The 15200-nt window shown below is 41.8% G+C and overlaps 1 protein-coding gene across 2 annotated transcripts in view; it reads right to left on the bottom strand.

Moving 5' to 3' along the window:
- Positions 1 to 2734: 2734 nt before the first annotated feature.
- The window catches only part of ADGRE5 (adhesion G protein-coupled receptor E5), a 60583-nt gene continuing 48117 nt past the window's right edge, over positions 2735 to 15200 (bottom strand). The window contains exons 10-20 of one of the 2 annotated variants that reach the window (XM_058170682.1): positions 14990 to 15158; positions 14350 to 14463; positions 12813 to 13042; positions 11583 to 11756; positions 9640 to 9828; positions 8794 to 9011; positions 7334 to 7400; positions 6723 to 6814; positions 6266 to 6434; positions 5877 to 5984; positions 2735 to 5102 (exon numbers count right to left, since the gene is read on the bottom strand). In XM_058170682.1, the coding sequence (XP_058026665.1) occupies positions 5070 to 5102; positions 5877 to 5984; positions 6266 to 6434; positions 6723 to 6814; positions 7334 to 7400; positions 8794 to 9011; positions 9640 to 9828; positions 11583 to 11756; positions 12813 to 13042; positions 14350 to 14463; positions 14990 to 15158 (1563 nt within the window). In that variant the 3' untranslated portion in view covers positions 2735 to 5069. The remainder of the gene's footprint in view (positions 5103 to 5876; positions 5985 to 6265; positions 6435 to 6722; positions 6815 to 7333; positions 7401 to 8793; positions 9012 to 9639; positions 9829 to 11582; positions 11757 to 12812; positions 13043 to 14349; positions 14464 to 14989; positions 15159 to 15200) is intronic. The other variant, XM_058170683.1, reaches the window with a different exon arrangement.

Here is a 15200-nt window from a genome sequence, read left to right as displayed (position 1 = left end):
GGAACCCTACCAATTACTGCTACACGTCTCCAGTTTCCACCCAGAATATAGTATTGAATATATCTAGCAGTGGCCCACCCCCCATTTTTGGGCACCAGGTACTGGTTCTATGGAGAAAGGTTTTTCATGGACTATCGGGCATAGTTTTTGCATCTGCCTGCATTCCATAGATGGGGCTTTGCTTATTTGCGCAAGCAGTTGTTGGGATGCTGGATGCCGGATGCCAGTTCAGGGATCAGGGGTTGGGGACTCCTGATCTATAGGATCTACACTACATTTGTTCTGGCCAACCTGCAGTGATGTGCAACTCATTAATTAAGTGGACATTCTATAAATAACCCACCTAAGTGTAGTAGATAGCAGAGCCAGATCAGGGAGGATGTATTAAAATACCACCAAAAACATATCGCTGATTATGTGCAGTTCAAGCCACTCACAATAGGTTGTAGCCTATATTGAAATACTGCATTTTTTTAGGCACTGGGGGGGGGTAGGTCCATACTTGCATATAGAAAACCATCCAATCTGAAGTAGATGACAAGAAACAGGGTTATGATGCTAAGGAAGTAGATAATCCCAACCAACTCCCTACATTTATATCAATAGCATCATCACAGGCCAACAACTGCATACACATCAGAGGCATATAATGTAAGATGCTATTTCTGGATTCTATGTAGGCCAAACTTTGCAAAAAGAATTAATGGATGCAAGTTTGACATTCAGACTTAAAGTAATGGCAAAATAATCCTAGAGCATTTGAACCTGGCAGGACACCCCATTACAGATCTCAAAATAGCTATTTTTTGGGAGCGGGGAAGAAGAAACGAGTGAGATTGCTCAATTCATAGAGTTAAAAGTTTCAGGCTAGCTAACAAACACCATGGGGTTTTAATGTATTACAATTGTTAATTGATATGGTGCTTCTAATCTGTCTCATACATAATTTGCACCTGCATAACTACCCTGTCTTCCCCTCCCTTCTGACCCATCTCATCCCAATTTAAATTCTATGTCAGTTTAGCCACTCGGTGCATCCATGAAAGCTTAAGCCTTTTAATAAAATGTGTTATGAAATCCTTGGTACTGTCTGAGCTTGGTGGTTTGCTTGCAGTCATTTCATTACCAGGTTAACGTCATCAGAGAGTGAATGTGTGATTTGCTCCCTATTTATATATAGGTACCGCCATATATTCTGTTCACTGTTTTTAACTGGGATTTGTATTTAAATCGGAACTCATATTTACAAATGGACTGCCTATTACTAAAAATGACTGACTGTATTGTTCTTTGTCAAACTAACAGAGCACTAAAACCATGCAATGTTTTCAGGAGCTATTGAAAACAGATGAAAGCCACTATATATCAAAAACACATGGTTCCATCGCTTCATCAGAATGAGGAAGAACAATGCTGTCTGCTATTTTTAGTAATAGACAGCATACTTGGGGATGGCCTATGCCAGGGGTATCAAACTCAAGGCACGCGGGCTGGGTTCTTAAATCCAGCCCGCAGGGCCAGCCTGGAAATATCAAAGGACCAGCCTACAGTGTCTCTACCGGCCAAAATAGTATGCATGTCGGGGCCCCTGCAGCCTGTTTTCGCACTCCCCACCTCCTGCAGCACTCTGCTGGCCAAAAACAAGCCATGCGGAGGCCTCCTGAGGCCTCTGCACAGCCTGTTTCTGCCTGGCAAAGTGCTGCTGGAGGCTAGGGAGGGCGAAAACGGGCTGTGGGGGGGCCTTGGGAGGCCTCCACACAGCCTATTTTTGGCCGGCAGTGCTGCTGGAGACTGGGTAGGGCGAAAATGAGGTCCATGGGGGCTGTGCGTGCACCCCTGCACCCCATTTTGGCTGATAAAACGTTGCAGGAGGTGTCTGTCCCATCTTCCCCCCCACAACCCACGGAGAAGTACAGTGCTGATCCGGCCCTCGAAGAAATCCAGTTTGACAACCCTGGCCTATGCAGTAGCTTGCCCTGTCAATTTTGGTGAGGGTGCGATTCCTTGGTACTCCATTGATTAGGGTATTATTTTCTGCTTGTTTGCCTGGTGTTAATCCCTGCTTATCTGCTGGATCTGTTTCAGCTGCTAGAAAGTATGTGTCCTGATCTTTTTGTTTTCTTCTTAGCTTTTTTTGTCTCTCTTGAATGGTGCGTAAATGTTTTTTTTTTCCTGTGTCTATTAATGGATGATTTGTCTGAATTGCTTAGCGTTTTTGGATTTAGCTTGGTCCAGAATGTTCATAATTTCTCAGTTAAACTATGGCCAAGTCTGTTTAATGTGTTGTGAGAGTAAGGCATTTTCTGTTCTCCGACTGCTAGTTGGTGCTCATGGATGTGCTCTGCAGTCTTCTGCCTGTCCATCCTACATAGTGGTAAGATGGTCAGGCATAATGGTTGTTACAGTACTTGAATTGTATAATATAGATTACTTCTCTGGGTTTTTTTTCTTCTTGGGCTCCTGGATCTTTTGGTTTACTTATGTTTTGGACAGCTTTAGTAGGTTTGTGTGCTACACTAATGCCAAATACTTGTAATGGTTTATTGTTTCTCAGATGTTTCTGATGTAAGGCAGCATTATCCTTTTCATAGCTTGTGTTGATTGTGTTGTGGTGGATTGAGTGGTCAGGCACTTTTGATATGGATATCCATTTTATTGGAAGATTTGTATACGTGGTATAGTTCCTTCTTCTAGTATTCTTGGATTGCTGCAGTCTTTGTATTTGTGTGATTCAGAAAGTCTATGGAGATTCTCAGTCATCCAGGTCACGGTTGTCCCAAAGGTGCTTTTCAAGAGGCAACTGGACTTTCTGGTTTTTCTTTGAAGACGTTTTGCTTCTCATCCAAGAAGTTCTTCAGCTCTGACTGGATGGTGGGGAAAGGAAGGATTTATATTCCTTTCAGACAGCTGGTCATTTGCATCCTTTTAGAGAGTCATATAGGCCACTTCAAGGTTTATCTGTGTTGAATTATTACCTGAGTGGTGCAAATGGGTGTGGAGCCTTCTTAGAACTGTTGAAAGGATTGCATCGTAGGCTGAAGAGAGATGATGTCATACCCCTCCCCCTCTGTTGGGAGAGGGCTGTTCAATTTTGACATAGATGACATAGACATAGATTAAGGGAAAAATGCTTTAAGAAAGTAGGTAGGTAATTGGACAGAAACATTTTTTTAAAAAAAATTGTACATCTTTAACAGCACTCTTAGAGTGAATATATTTCAAGACAGGGCAGTTACTGAAACTGAGAGACAATAGTAGAAGCATCAGTAAAATGAATCCATCCATTTTTTCCATCGAGTACAAATTTACACATTCCAATACTATAAAAGGTGCATGCAAAGACTAGGTCTAACTTGTGAATAATTTTGACAGCAAAATTCAGTAGAAAAATATCAGTTGTGAACTCTGGTGTTTTGCTATTTACATGCAAATAAAGCACACTTAGAACTTGAGATACACATAGAATAAAAATACCAAGCACTTTACAAAAAAAGTTAGGAATACTGAAAACAGTTCAAGCCTGATTGGTCTAAACAGGAAGTTCTTCAATATTTTCTGGGAATGGCTACTGTAGAAAAAAATCATAAACTTCATTAAACAAAAAAGGGAAACTGAAGTCATCCTTGACTCCTGAAGATTTTGTGTTTGTACTGTTCTCTTATAAGAATATGGATGAGTTTTTCCATCACTGCCTTTTGAGATATTGCTTTTAACTTTCTAATCTAACTAAAGCTCTGCTGTTCCCTGGAGGTGTTTCATCGAGGTAATAAAAACCAAAACACCACCAAAACTTCTTCCTTTTCACTGGCTCAAGTTTATAATTGTTGCTACTTGTCTGAATAAACAGCATTACCTGCATTCTTGTAACTGAGATTGCTCTATACCACATACCCCTTTTTGTCATTGCATCTTGTTACCACATGCAGAACTCCAGGGAACAGCAGTAAAACAACATCAAATGAAAACTCTTTCTCTATTTCTATGCTTCTACTCAAACGTGTCAGATATGAAGCAGCCCATGAGATGCTAGATTATTTAGATCTGCCTTTTGAGCTGAATCTGAATTTTGAGTGTGGCAGATATTTAATGCACCAAGAAGCAAAACTATAAAATCTTTGGGCAATGGAAACAAACTATAATTTAAACAGATGTATAGCACAGGGTTACTTGTGTTATCTAATTAAGCCTGGCTCAGTGTGCAAGGTTGCAAATAAAGGCTTAGTTTTCTATTAAAAATAAATAAAAGGCCTTGTACATCAAAAATTAGATCACTCTCTAAAAGGTCTTTATTTTGCCTACACCATGCTAGGTTTCTTCTACATTTAGATACATGTTTATGTTCATGATTATTCAAACCAGGGCAACTTTTTAGCTACCTAAAAAGGGATGGCCTCTAGACCTGGCTTTATAATCTCACTGATGGGCAGAATTCAAATTTTATATTATATTTTGGACAATTATAACCACAAAGCAAAATAATGTAAAGTTCTTTGCCCAGTCCTAAGTTACAGCATCCTTGCCAATCCTTTGCCTTGCTTAACTCCTTAAACACTCTTGACATAGCATATTTACCATCCCTGTTTCTATTTGTCTTAATAAATCCTGAAGATAATCACAGGTTTGTACTTGAAAATAACTCAATAAACCTAGGGAAAATGCTATCAGATCAGTCCATAGACTGGATGAAAAAGATCAAGCCTGTTATGCAAAATTCGCTTCAAATTTTTGATGCATAAGTAGCCAGGCAGAAGGCTAACCAGTGTCCACGGAAAGGACCTTTTATTAAAGTGTCATATGTCGGAGTACCTTTTAAAAAGAAATGATCCTCTCTTTGAGAGAGAAAAGCCTTAGCATGAAAGAAAAGGAAACATTTGATAAGTCCTGTACCAATGTAAGATTAAAGTGGGTCCGGTTCCGGAGCCTGCTAGATGGATCCCTGCATAGATTTCTGGCAATTTGACTGTCCTTATGCTGCAGTAGGTCTGAATCGTTTTCCACTCCATCTTTTCCCTGGAAAAATTTATATGCAAAGCAGCACTCTTGGAATTCATTATTTCTGAAAACTGTTGTTACATTCCAGATTCTTTCAAAGTTTTGGGAGTCTGTGTAAGAAAAGAAAGACAGCCTTTAGAATTATCTAGTAATTGTTTGCCTCCACTGGAGTAAATATTTCATTAGCTCTTGATAGCAGACAAGAATTTCAATAGATTTGTAAGTCTTTCTGTTTTAAGGAAGGACATTTTCCTGTCAATTAACTTAGTTATTTATAAGACAATGCAACCTTTATCTATATTTTAAAGCAAATAATACGAAGTCTGTAGTACTACAGTCAGGGAATCAATTTTAAGTCCAAACTACACGGCCAATCACTTCAGTTTAAACATGAGGCATCTGACTTAATAATCCTTGGTTACGTGGTCTGGATTGTGTTTGATTTAGAAGCCCTGAATAACTAACCTGTCAGTAATCTACAGAAACTATTGAGATGACTAGGTCATCTGAATATCCCTTTTCCTGGATCTTAGTGTGTAGTTTCCTATTTTCTTGGCCTAGGTTTCTGGTCAGATGAATCCTTAAATGTTTTCCCCACATTTCATATTGACATATGTTCTCAAATATTCATATAAGATGACCGGAGAGAGATCAAATACACCCACTTGCCCCTCATTAGAAGAAACAGCCATTATTGGTGATTGATTTGCATGGCTTCTAAGAACAGGTTCCAGGTTTTGATTCAGGTTTAGTCTGATTCTTGATTGTTTTGAAAAGGGACAAGTGGAGGAACATTAAGGCCAGGCTCAAAGTCAAAACAGTATTGCAGGGCAGCACAACTCAGAGGGGGAATCTGGAGGATGAAACCTTTCATCAGCTCTTACCCTTAACGTGTTGGTACCGGATGTGGAACTGAACTCTGAGTACTTGTCAGAACTCTGGGTCTTGCCACGTCTGCCCTGGCACAACCAGCGGTAATAGTCATCACGCACCTAGATACAAACAACGACGTTAGGAAATTCTAGTCTTTCTTTCTGTGTCTTTCCCCTGCTTTGCACACATACACACCTTGATACTTGTCAGTCTTTGAGTCTTTTTTTATTTTTTGCCAACATCCAACATTATATGCCCAACTTACAGTGCAATGCTATACTTGTCTGCTGAGAAGTATATCCTAGCATATTCAATGTGCTTTACTCCCAGATAAATAACCAGAAGATTTCAGTCTCTGAGCTGGTTCCCAATGTATTTGCCTTTCTACAAACACAGGTACCTGTTTTTTGAGTACGCAGTGCAGGAGGAAGATGAAGAGACCCTGTAGGCTGTTAAAGATGGTGAAGAGGTAAGACAGGACGAGGGTTTGATTGCTGAACTGAAACAAGCCAAAGATCCAAGTAATGCCTAGAATACAGAGCTGTGCAATGGCTGTGATTGTGAGCACCCTGTAGGAAAAGAGATTTAGGACACAACTTAACACCTGTTGCTATGGTCCTTGACCTTATGTAATGAGAACTAGCATTGAAACAGAATGTGGAGGGCATCTATTACATCAATCAGGGCTAGGTAACAGCCTACGCCCTAATTCTCCACTAGGATTATATTAGATGGAGCTTTTGAAAATCATTTTATTAAATAAATCATTTATTATCCAAGGGGATTATTATAATCTCACCAGTTATTAATTCCTGATCTTTTAAGACACAGATGATCACTTTTTCTTGGCTACTTACCTCTGCTTTTTCAATTTAGTCAAATCAGGGTTAATGTCAGCAAACTTCTCGGAAAGCCTCCAGACAGTAATAAGAAAGACAACAGCATTGACCTGTGCAGAAAAGATTGGATAAGGATAATCAGGCTTTGAGATGAGCACTAGCGTAAATATCACAGCTTTTCTAGCTTCCTTAATGGAAGCTTAAAGATAGAGTATTAAGCTTCTGAAAGCTGGACAGTGTTAGAATTAGAGAATTCTGCTTCGACAAATTAAATCCAAACTGTATAGCCACCAGGAGTCATTTCAGTTTCGTCAGTTTACTTATATCAGATATAGGGTGGGGGTGGGGGTGGGGAGAAGCATTTTAATTTGACATCAGATAACGTATGTAAGAACTGGGGCGAATGCTTTTCTAAAGGAGAGGCCAAAGTTGTCCCTAACAGAGATGGATCAAGGGACATATAGCAGGAACTAGACCACTACATCCAAAGTTACATACAAATAACGATGCCTTCAAAAAAATTATAATAGACATAAACTAGGAGACTGTTCAGAGATTAACATTTGAAGGGATTCCCATGGCAGAGATTAGAAGGAAGAAAGAAGACTTGGCTATGCATTCAGCATTACCATGATGATCAAGGAGACAGGTCCCAGGAAGCTCCACAAGAAACCACGTTCCCTGGAAAGCCAGCAGCTGTGTGGAAAGAGAGAGGGTGACTTGTTTTGTAGGTAATTGGACCTATATCTGTGATGGCAAACCTGTGGCACGCGTAGTCATATCAGTGGGCACACAAGCTCGGCTCCGGTGCGCACCAGCTGATTTTCGGGCCTTCTGGGCCCACCAGAAGTAGGGAAACAGGTGTTTTTTTTTAATTTACATTTATATCCCGCCCTTCTCTCAAGACTCAGGGCGGCTTACATTGTGTAAGGCAATAGTCTCATTCTATTTGTATATTTACAAAGTCAACTTATTGCCCCCCCAACAATCTGGGTCCTCATTTTACCTACCTTATAAAGGATGGAAGGCTGAGTCAACCTTGGGCCTGGTGGGACTCGAGCCTGCAGTAATTGCAAGCAGCTGTGTTTTAACAACAGGCTATCTTACAGCCTGAGCCACCTACGGCCCACACCCACAGGTTGTTTCCTGCCTCTGGAGGGCTTGGGTGGTGGTGGGGAAGGCCTGTTTTCCTCTCTCACCTGGCTCCAGAGCCTCTCTATGAGTCTGGGGAGGGCGAAAACAGCCTTCCCCACCCACCCACCCGGAGACCAGAAACTGCCTGTTTGCCAACTTTCGGTTGGACAGGAAGTGACGTTTTTTGCTGTCCCCAGCCTCCAGAGCCTCTCTAGGAAGTTGGCAAATGGGCAGTTTCTGGCCTCTGGAGGGCCTCCGGGGGAGTGGGGAAGGCTGTTTTCACCCTCCCCAGATTCATAGAGAGGCTCTGGAACCAGGTGAGAGAAAAACAGGCCTACCGGGCCATCACGTGCCAGGAGGGGGAAGGGGGGGTCGCGCATGTATGCGTGGGGCTCATAGAGTTATGAGTGTGGGCACATGCACGTGCAACCACCCCAGCCTCCTGGCACGCAATGGCAAAAAGGTTAGCTATCATTGACCTATATAGATCTTTTTTTGACTGTTCACTTAGATCTGTTCTCTGCCCCTTTAGAAATTAACTTTCCTAAGAAAGCTCACTACAAGTCATGCAGGAATGTGTAGAAGGGAGGGAGGTCTATGTCACAGGGGCTTAAGGCTTGCAGGGTAGGTTCCTCTACTTGCCTGCTCAGTCCTCTTACTTCACAAGCAATTCCAGCATTGCATGCACCAGAGCAGGGCTCTCCAACCTTGGCAGCTTTAAAACTTGTGGACTTCAACTCCCAGAGTTCCTCAGTCAGCTTTGCTGAGGAACTCTGGGAGTTGAAGTCCACAAGTCTTAAAGTTGCCAAGGTTGAAGAGCCCTGCACCAGAGGACCCAGTGACACATTCATATTCAAGATCCTGTCACCCAAACCTTCAGTGCACAATGCACAGGTAATCTTTTATCTCATGGCTGGGTGTGGGGGATGGATGGGGACCCAAATTCAGGACTCACTTTCTGCTGCTGTATCCTTTGCTGTTGATGGCAGCGGAGATGCCCACCAAGACAGCTGGGAACCCATATCCCACAAGGAAGATGTGCCAGTGTTTAAGGCTATGTGTGTTGAAGACCTGAACTACCATCAAGTAGAGCTGCACACCCTCCAGTAGCATCCAACAGAAGACGCAGAGGAAGGAATAATGGAGCAATCCAGCAATTACAACACACACCGTCTAAAAAGGGAAACAAAAATTAGACTAAGCTGTTCTGGCAGCAGTCTCAAAATCCAGTCCAGTCTTCAAATATCCTTCTTCCCAGAGGAGGACATCATTCATATTCAGGAAAATTCTCTTCAAACAGAAATGTGATGCACTCTTTGTTCCTACTCCTTTAAGGTCCAACAGCAACCCTTAATACTCGTGCCTCTTGCCAGCTTCACTGTTTGGTTTATTAGATATTTGGATCTTGAAGGAACAAGCACAGACCTTCATAATGTTAGGAACTGGACTGGACTTATTGACCATACAAGGAGCTGGCAAACCATATTTAGACAACTTTCCCCCGTGCGAGTCATGGCATTTAACTTAGATAGTGGGAAGGAGGAGAGTTAGCACCCCACTGTCAGCTCATGGGCTAGAATTCCAATCTCTCCCAAGTTCTCTATTAAAGGAGGGGGAGATGCATTTTTAATGATATTTTAAAAGTGGGAGGTATGGACTCATTTTTTAAATGCACATTATAAGGGATTGGCGACACCTAGCCTTTTCCATTAAGTGGAGGATTTCCCACTTAGTTCTCTCAGCTGTTTTGCTCAGAATGCCTCCCCCAAGTGTGTAATTAAAATCTTTAGCAGTTACTTACAGTATTGCTAGATATCCCAGTGCCCAAGAAGATGACATGGGCCGCAAAGAGGGACAGGCAAAGGTGGAGGTGGATGGTGGTGCGGATACCTTGGATGGCACGGCAAAACAGGAAGGTGAGGATGGAGAAGAATAGGCAGATCAGAGATACAACCAGCCCAACCTTTGTGATGACAGACAGGGCCCAATCCTAGAGTAAAAACCAGTAGAGGCAAATAATTAATTAAGGCAATGCAGCAGAAGTCAGGTCTTGTCAACTCTACTTGAAAGAACCTCACAGAAGCTTCAGGTAATAAAATGCTAACGACTTAAATTACCAGTATCTAGTAACAATTCTTTAATGCTTCAGGAGAAGACAATAAGAAGAAGGGCTCAAAAATCAGACTGAAAAGTAGTTGACCAGCCCAGATCTCTGGGTGAAGTGTTGTTGGTTTTTTTGCTTTCTGGACAGCCTCCTTTGCTCATGTCACCTTAAATACCAGGAACCTGATTCTCCTTAAAGTAGTTAATTCCAATAATCTGATCAAGATCTTGGTTCTAATTTTATCTCAATGCTTTTACTCTAGGAGCCCATCATCTTCTCTACTCCCATGGTCTTTCTACTATTTTTGTAGTTCCCTGGGCAGTGAAGGACTGGCAGGCACCATTTCCCCAATAGTCTGCTGAAGGGAGAACAGGCTAGTCTTTCTACTAGCCAACCAAGCTGGCCATCTCCTTTTTCTTGCCATCTCAGGCTTGCTTCAACCTTAGCTCATGATATATTTTGTCTGACCCTCGGTGCTTGGATGCTCTTCTAGTGGAGGGCTACACTCCAAATGAGTGAGCAAACTGGTCAGCCAAGGAGAAACAAGATGGTAGTGAGAGTGGAGCAATGGGTGGAAGTGCAAAAATTTATTTATTTCAACTCTGATGCCACCCAACTCCAGGTTGATTCTGAATGGTTCACAATATAAAAAGTGGATGCCACAGAAACTGAATAGCCTGAGATGCCTGTTCTCTTCTGCTAAAAAAAAACCCTCTGCCGTTGCCTTAAGTTGCCTTCCTCTCTTGTTAGCTTTTAATAAGCAATTTTATAATTAGTTCAAACAACTTGTATATCTAATATATAATTTTTCCATGTCTAACACAGCATCTTAAAAGAGCTTGTGCAATTTGATCGATAAAAGATATTGTTGTGGTCCTCCAGCAGCCTGGGGAGCTGGCAGCGGAGTCGGACAGTGAGGAGACAAGGGAGGACAATGCGCCAGTCCTGGAGTCAAGGGAAGGCCCGGACAAGGGTTCTGCGTTGGAGCCAGAGATGGGGCCAGGGCCATCTGGGAGTGATGCACTGACTGTGGAGCCTCCAGAGGCGGACAGCACAGAGGCCGAGGAACAGGAGGAGCCTATTCCTAGTGCACTCATGCAAAGAGCTGCCAGAAGGCAAGAGCAGCTAAAGCAAAAGGGACAACTCAGGAGTAAGGCCAGGAGATGATTGGCCCCTCCCGAGGCTTGAAAGAGCAGCAAAGGCTCTTGGGCTCTTTGTTGGAAACCAATGTTGCTACATCTGTTTCTATTCAGCGTCTCCTGTTTCTGAACTTCGTGGGGCTTTGCCAAGAAAAGCCTTTGACAGGGTGCCAAAGAAGATAAAGGTCTGTGATAAGGCTGAAGGATTTTTTCTGAAGGACTTTGTTTTGGAATTAATTTGGACTAAGCTGAGAATTACTTCATTCCCAACTGTTATAATAAAATAGATTTGTTTAAAACTGTGTATTTTATGCCTAAGTGAGCCTAGGTCACACCAGATATGAGTATTAATACTTGCATCAGAAATGCATATTTCTTCTCTGATTGTTATACAAGGAACTCCAATTACGAGTAACAAATCAATCCTACACCCATTTCTTTCACTTCTCTTCCCTGTCTTAAATCCATTCCTAACTGGTCTACTTTCTTGTTGGGACTTGCCTCTATATCATAGAAGGCCATGAGGACCGCAAAGCTGGTCATGTGTTTGCAGCGGCAATATGTCCTGTTGGCAGTACTGGTGTCCAGACGTACACATCCTTCTTGAGACCAATGTCCACCTCTGTCGGTGGGCTTCCAGAAAGCACAAATCACCTCCAAGTCAGGCTTTAATTCCTAGAAGGAAAATATAGGAATATGGAGACAGGATGAAATGAGCCAACATTGTCAAATACATACACATTTGAACTCTGCATATATTGTCGGCCTTTCCAGAGAGACCAGACAGGAAACCTGACCAGATGAGCTAATCCCACGTTACTGTAAGGCTGTATTCAACAGAATCTTGCAAGTCTATATAAGTAAAAATCTCCTGCGGACTTCTTTATAGCCTGAGATATTAGGAAGGGTCTTTTTTGAGCCTCCTGCTCCACTTGCTACAAATACACTTGCTTGACTTAATGACAACTCATTTAAAAAAATGATTCAAAGATACAACAGCCTTGGAAAAAGTGACTTACACCCTCTGTTCGAAGTTATGACTGTTGCACCAACCCCAATGGCCACATGATTGCAGTTCAGGTGCTTCGCTTGCATTTATGCTGACTCTGTAAACTGCTTAGAGAGGGCTGTAAAGCACTTTCAAGTAGTATGTAAGTCAAAGTGCTATCGCTATTGCTACAGTGTTTGTAGTGTTTGGGATCATGACTGGCAACCTTCCCAACCAGCTTCTGACAAGCACAGTCAATTGAGGAAGCTGTATTTGCTTAATGACTAATTGATTCACTTAACAATCGCATGATTTGCTTAATGACCAGGGTAAAAACCATAAAATTGGGTGTGTCATGAGAAGACTCACTTAATGACTGCACCTCTTGGTGACTGAAAGCCTGGCCCAAATTGGGTTTGTAAGTTGAGGATTTATTTCCCCTCTTATCTGACCATACCAAAGGCAGCATCTCTTCACACGTCTACCAAGGTCTTTCCCACATACCATTACGTAAGCAGAAAGCAAGGAAAGTAGACAAGTTGGGCTTCCTGATCTTTCATGTGAATCGGTGTCAAAATCTGATCTAGCTTTGAGTCTGGCTAAGTAGAAGACAAGTACATTATACAGTACCTTCTCTTCAGGAAAGGTCATTTTTCTTGGGTAACTGGCTATTAGAGTAATGAAAGGATATATTATTGCCATTCTGTAGACCGAGAGAAGACAAAGAAGACATGGATACTCACTGGTTTTGGATGGTTAAAGGAGACTGTGACGGGACTGCTCAGGTTAGTGGTCTCATTGTGGCCTACAAAAGCAGAGGCCACCTTGGACAATACTTTATAGTTGGGTTTGCCGGGCTCTTGCATTGATTGTTCGGATTTTCCTATTTGTTCCCAGTCACTTCCTTCAACATCTGCATTTGTCAGGATGCACCCTAGATTCTGGTAAGAGAGGAGGCCAACAACACTGGGGCCTGAAAAGGGAAAAATTCAAATGTGAGGATGCAGAAGTTACTAGGATGAGACAATCCAATATTGGTCTACATAAGCATATAGTATATTCATATATAGTATATTCAATCACTTATTGGAATAATCGCAAATTATAATTTATATAATATAAATATAAACAATATTAAACAATATATTCCTTGTTTATTCTGATTCTATTCTATTGCCTCTTTTGTGCCTTTTCCTTCTGTGTATATATTTTCCCCGTTTCAATAGAAATGTATATTAAAAATTTATTGTGGTCATATATCATTTAGTTTTAAGAAACTTATCAACACAAAAAACTGCCTGTCATTTCTTCAAAATATAAGAAATGTCTTTCATCAGACTGAAAGCCCATCCAATTTAGTATTCTGTTGATAAAAATGAGTACACAGATGATTCTGGGAAAAACACGCAGAGACAATCTTTCCCTTAAATTCTCTAACCCACAACATTATTTAAAAATACTTCAGAAATTGAATGCTCTATTCTTCATTCTGTCAAATAATTTTTTAAAACTACACAAGGTCTTCACTAATAGCAGTAAGGAATTTCATACATTAAATCCAACATTGGGTCCTAAATATTTTCCTAATTAAACTCCTTTGAACAACCCTGTCATCTAATATAGTAAGAAAAAAAATTAACAACCTTTCTCTTTGGCGTTATTATTTTTTAAATAAAACATTAACATGTCTTCACACTCAGTTGTTTTCCAGTACTTCACTTCTCTTAATAAATGTTCAGAAGGGCTGTGAAGGAAATGCTTCCACATTTTCCCCTCTCCTGGCCCACCCTATTTAAAAATAGGATTAAAGAATAGGTTCTTTAATCCTATTTCTCTGCCCATTCCCTTGGTGAGGCAACTTATGGCTCAAAGAACCTATTTGTCTGCCTAAATGATGCTTGGTGGAGCAGAAGAGGGACAGATTCACAGGTTTATGAAGAAAAGAAGGCAAGTAGAAGGAAGGCCTGAGACAGTAAGAAAGGAAACGCTCTTCAGTGACCTATATATTTGGCAAGAACTCTTCCACAACGGCCTGCTGAAAGAGAGCAAGTTCCACCCTTCACTGACATGTTTCTCAGCTAATTACTCCTAAAACAATGTGGCTCTCCAAAGAGAAGAGAACCTCTCTCCCATGTGCAAACTGGGGCCCAGAAGCTTTGACCCCAAGAAGAGCTTTTCCCTTCTGCTGCCTTCCCTTCAGCTTTTCCAGGCCGTTACAGGCATATTCTGTTCTTCTCACAGCATCACCCATATACTTTGTTACGATGACGCAGTTTTTACCTTCTCCCTTCATGCTAGCTGCTTTCCAGCTTACTTCCATCTGTGTTTCGTTCAGCCACAGTTTCGCCAGATCTTGGCTTATATTGTCTGCTGTTCTGATTTCCATTGCCAGCTCTATTACGAAAGGGAAGGAAGATGACAAGGTTAGCAGGGAACAGAAAAGGGCAAGTGGCAGGGTCTCTGAAGTAAACATCACTGTCCTCCAAATATTCCAAATATTCAAGCAACAGATTTACCCAGCAAGGAAGGGGGATCTACCATAAAGCAGAATGAAACTGGGGAAGGAGAGCTGATTTCATATTTCAAAATTATCCTCCATATCCCTCCTTAAATATGCGGTAGGACAGAGGTGGGGAACCATGGTCCTTTTATGACTTATGGACTTCAACGCCCAGAATTCCTGAGCCAGCTGCCTCCCGAGGCATTCCTGAGTTGAGATCCACATCATAAAAGGGCCATGGTTCCCCACCCCTGCTGTAGAATAACTCCCAATATTCCCAATCAGCCACAGTCTAATTAATCTGGAAGGTATCACATTAGAAGTGGCTAACACACAAAAGAGGTGCCTTTGCAGTGGAGAAAGGAGAGAATTCCTGGGCATTGAGGAAAATCTCAAATCACTCCAGCTCTGTATACTAACCTGTGCCTGCTTTGGACTTGATGGTGGTGGTTCCACTGGGCAGGGCAAACGCAAACATCCTGAGCCAGACCTCCATCATTTGCATTATCTTAGTGGCCACCTGGTGACTCTGCTCCTTATTCTCAGCCTCCATCAAGTTCAACAGATTGTCCAGTGTGTCCAGTGTTTCCTAAAGCATGATGACATTTGTGTTTATGGGAAAAACTGCCAC

The sequence above is a fragment of the Ahaetulla prasina genome, chromosome 2 (genome assembly GCF_028640845.1).
Source record: "Ahaetulla prasina isolate Xishuangbanna chromosome 2, ASM2864084v1, whole genome shotgun sequence".
Classification (NCBI taxonomy): Eukaryota; Metazoa; Chordata; class Lepidosauria; order Squamata; family Colubridae; genus Ahaetulla; species Ahaetulla prasina.
This window is presented reverse-complemented; position numbering and strand designations above follow the sequence as displayed.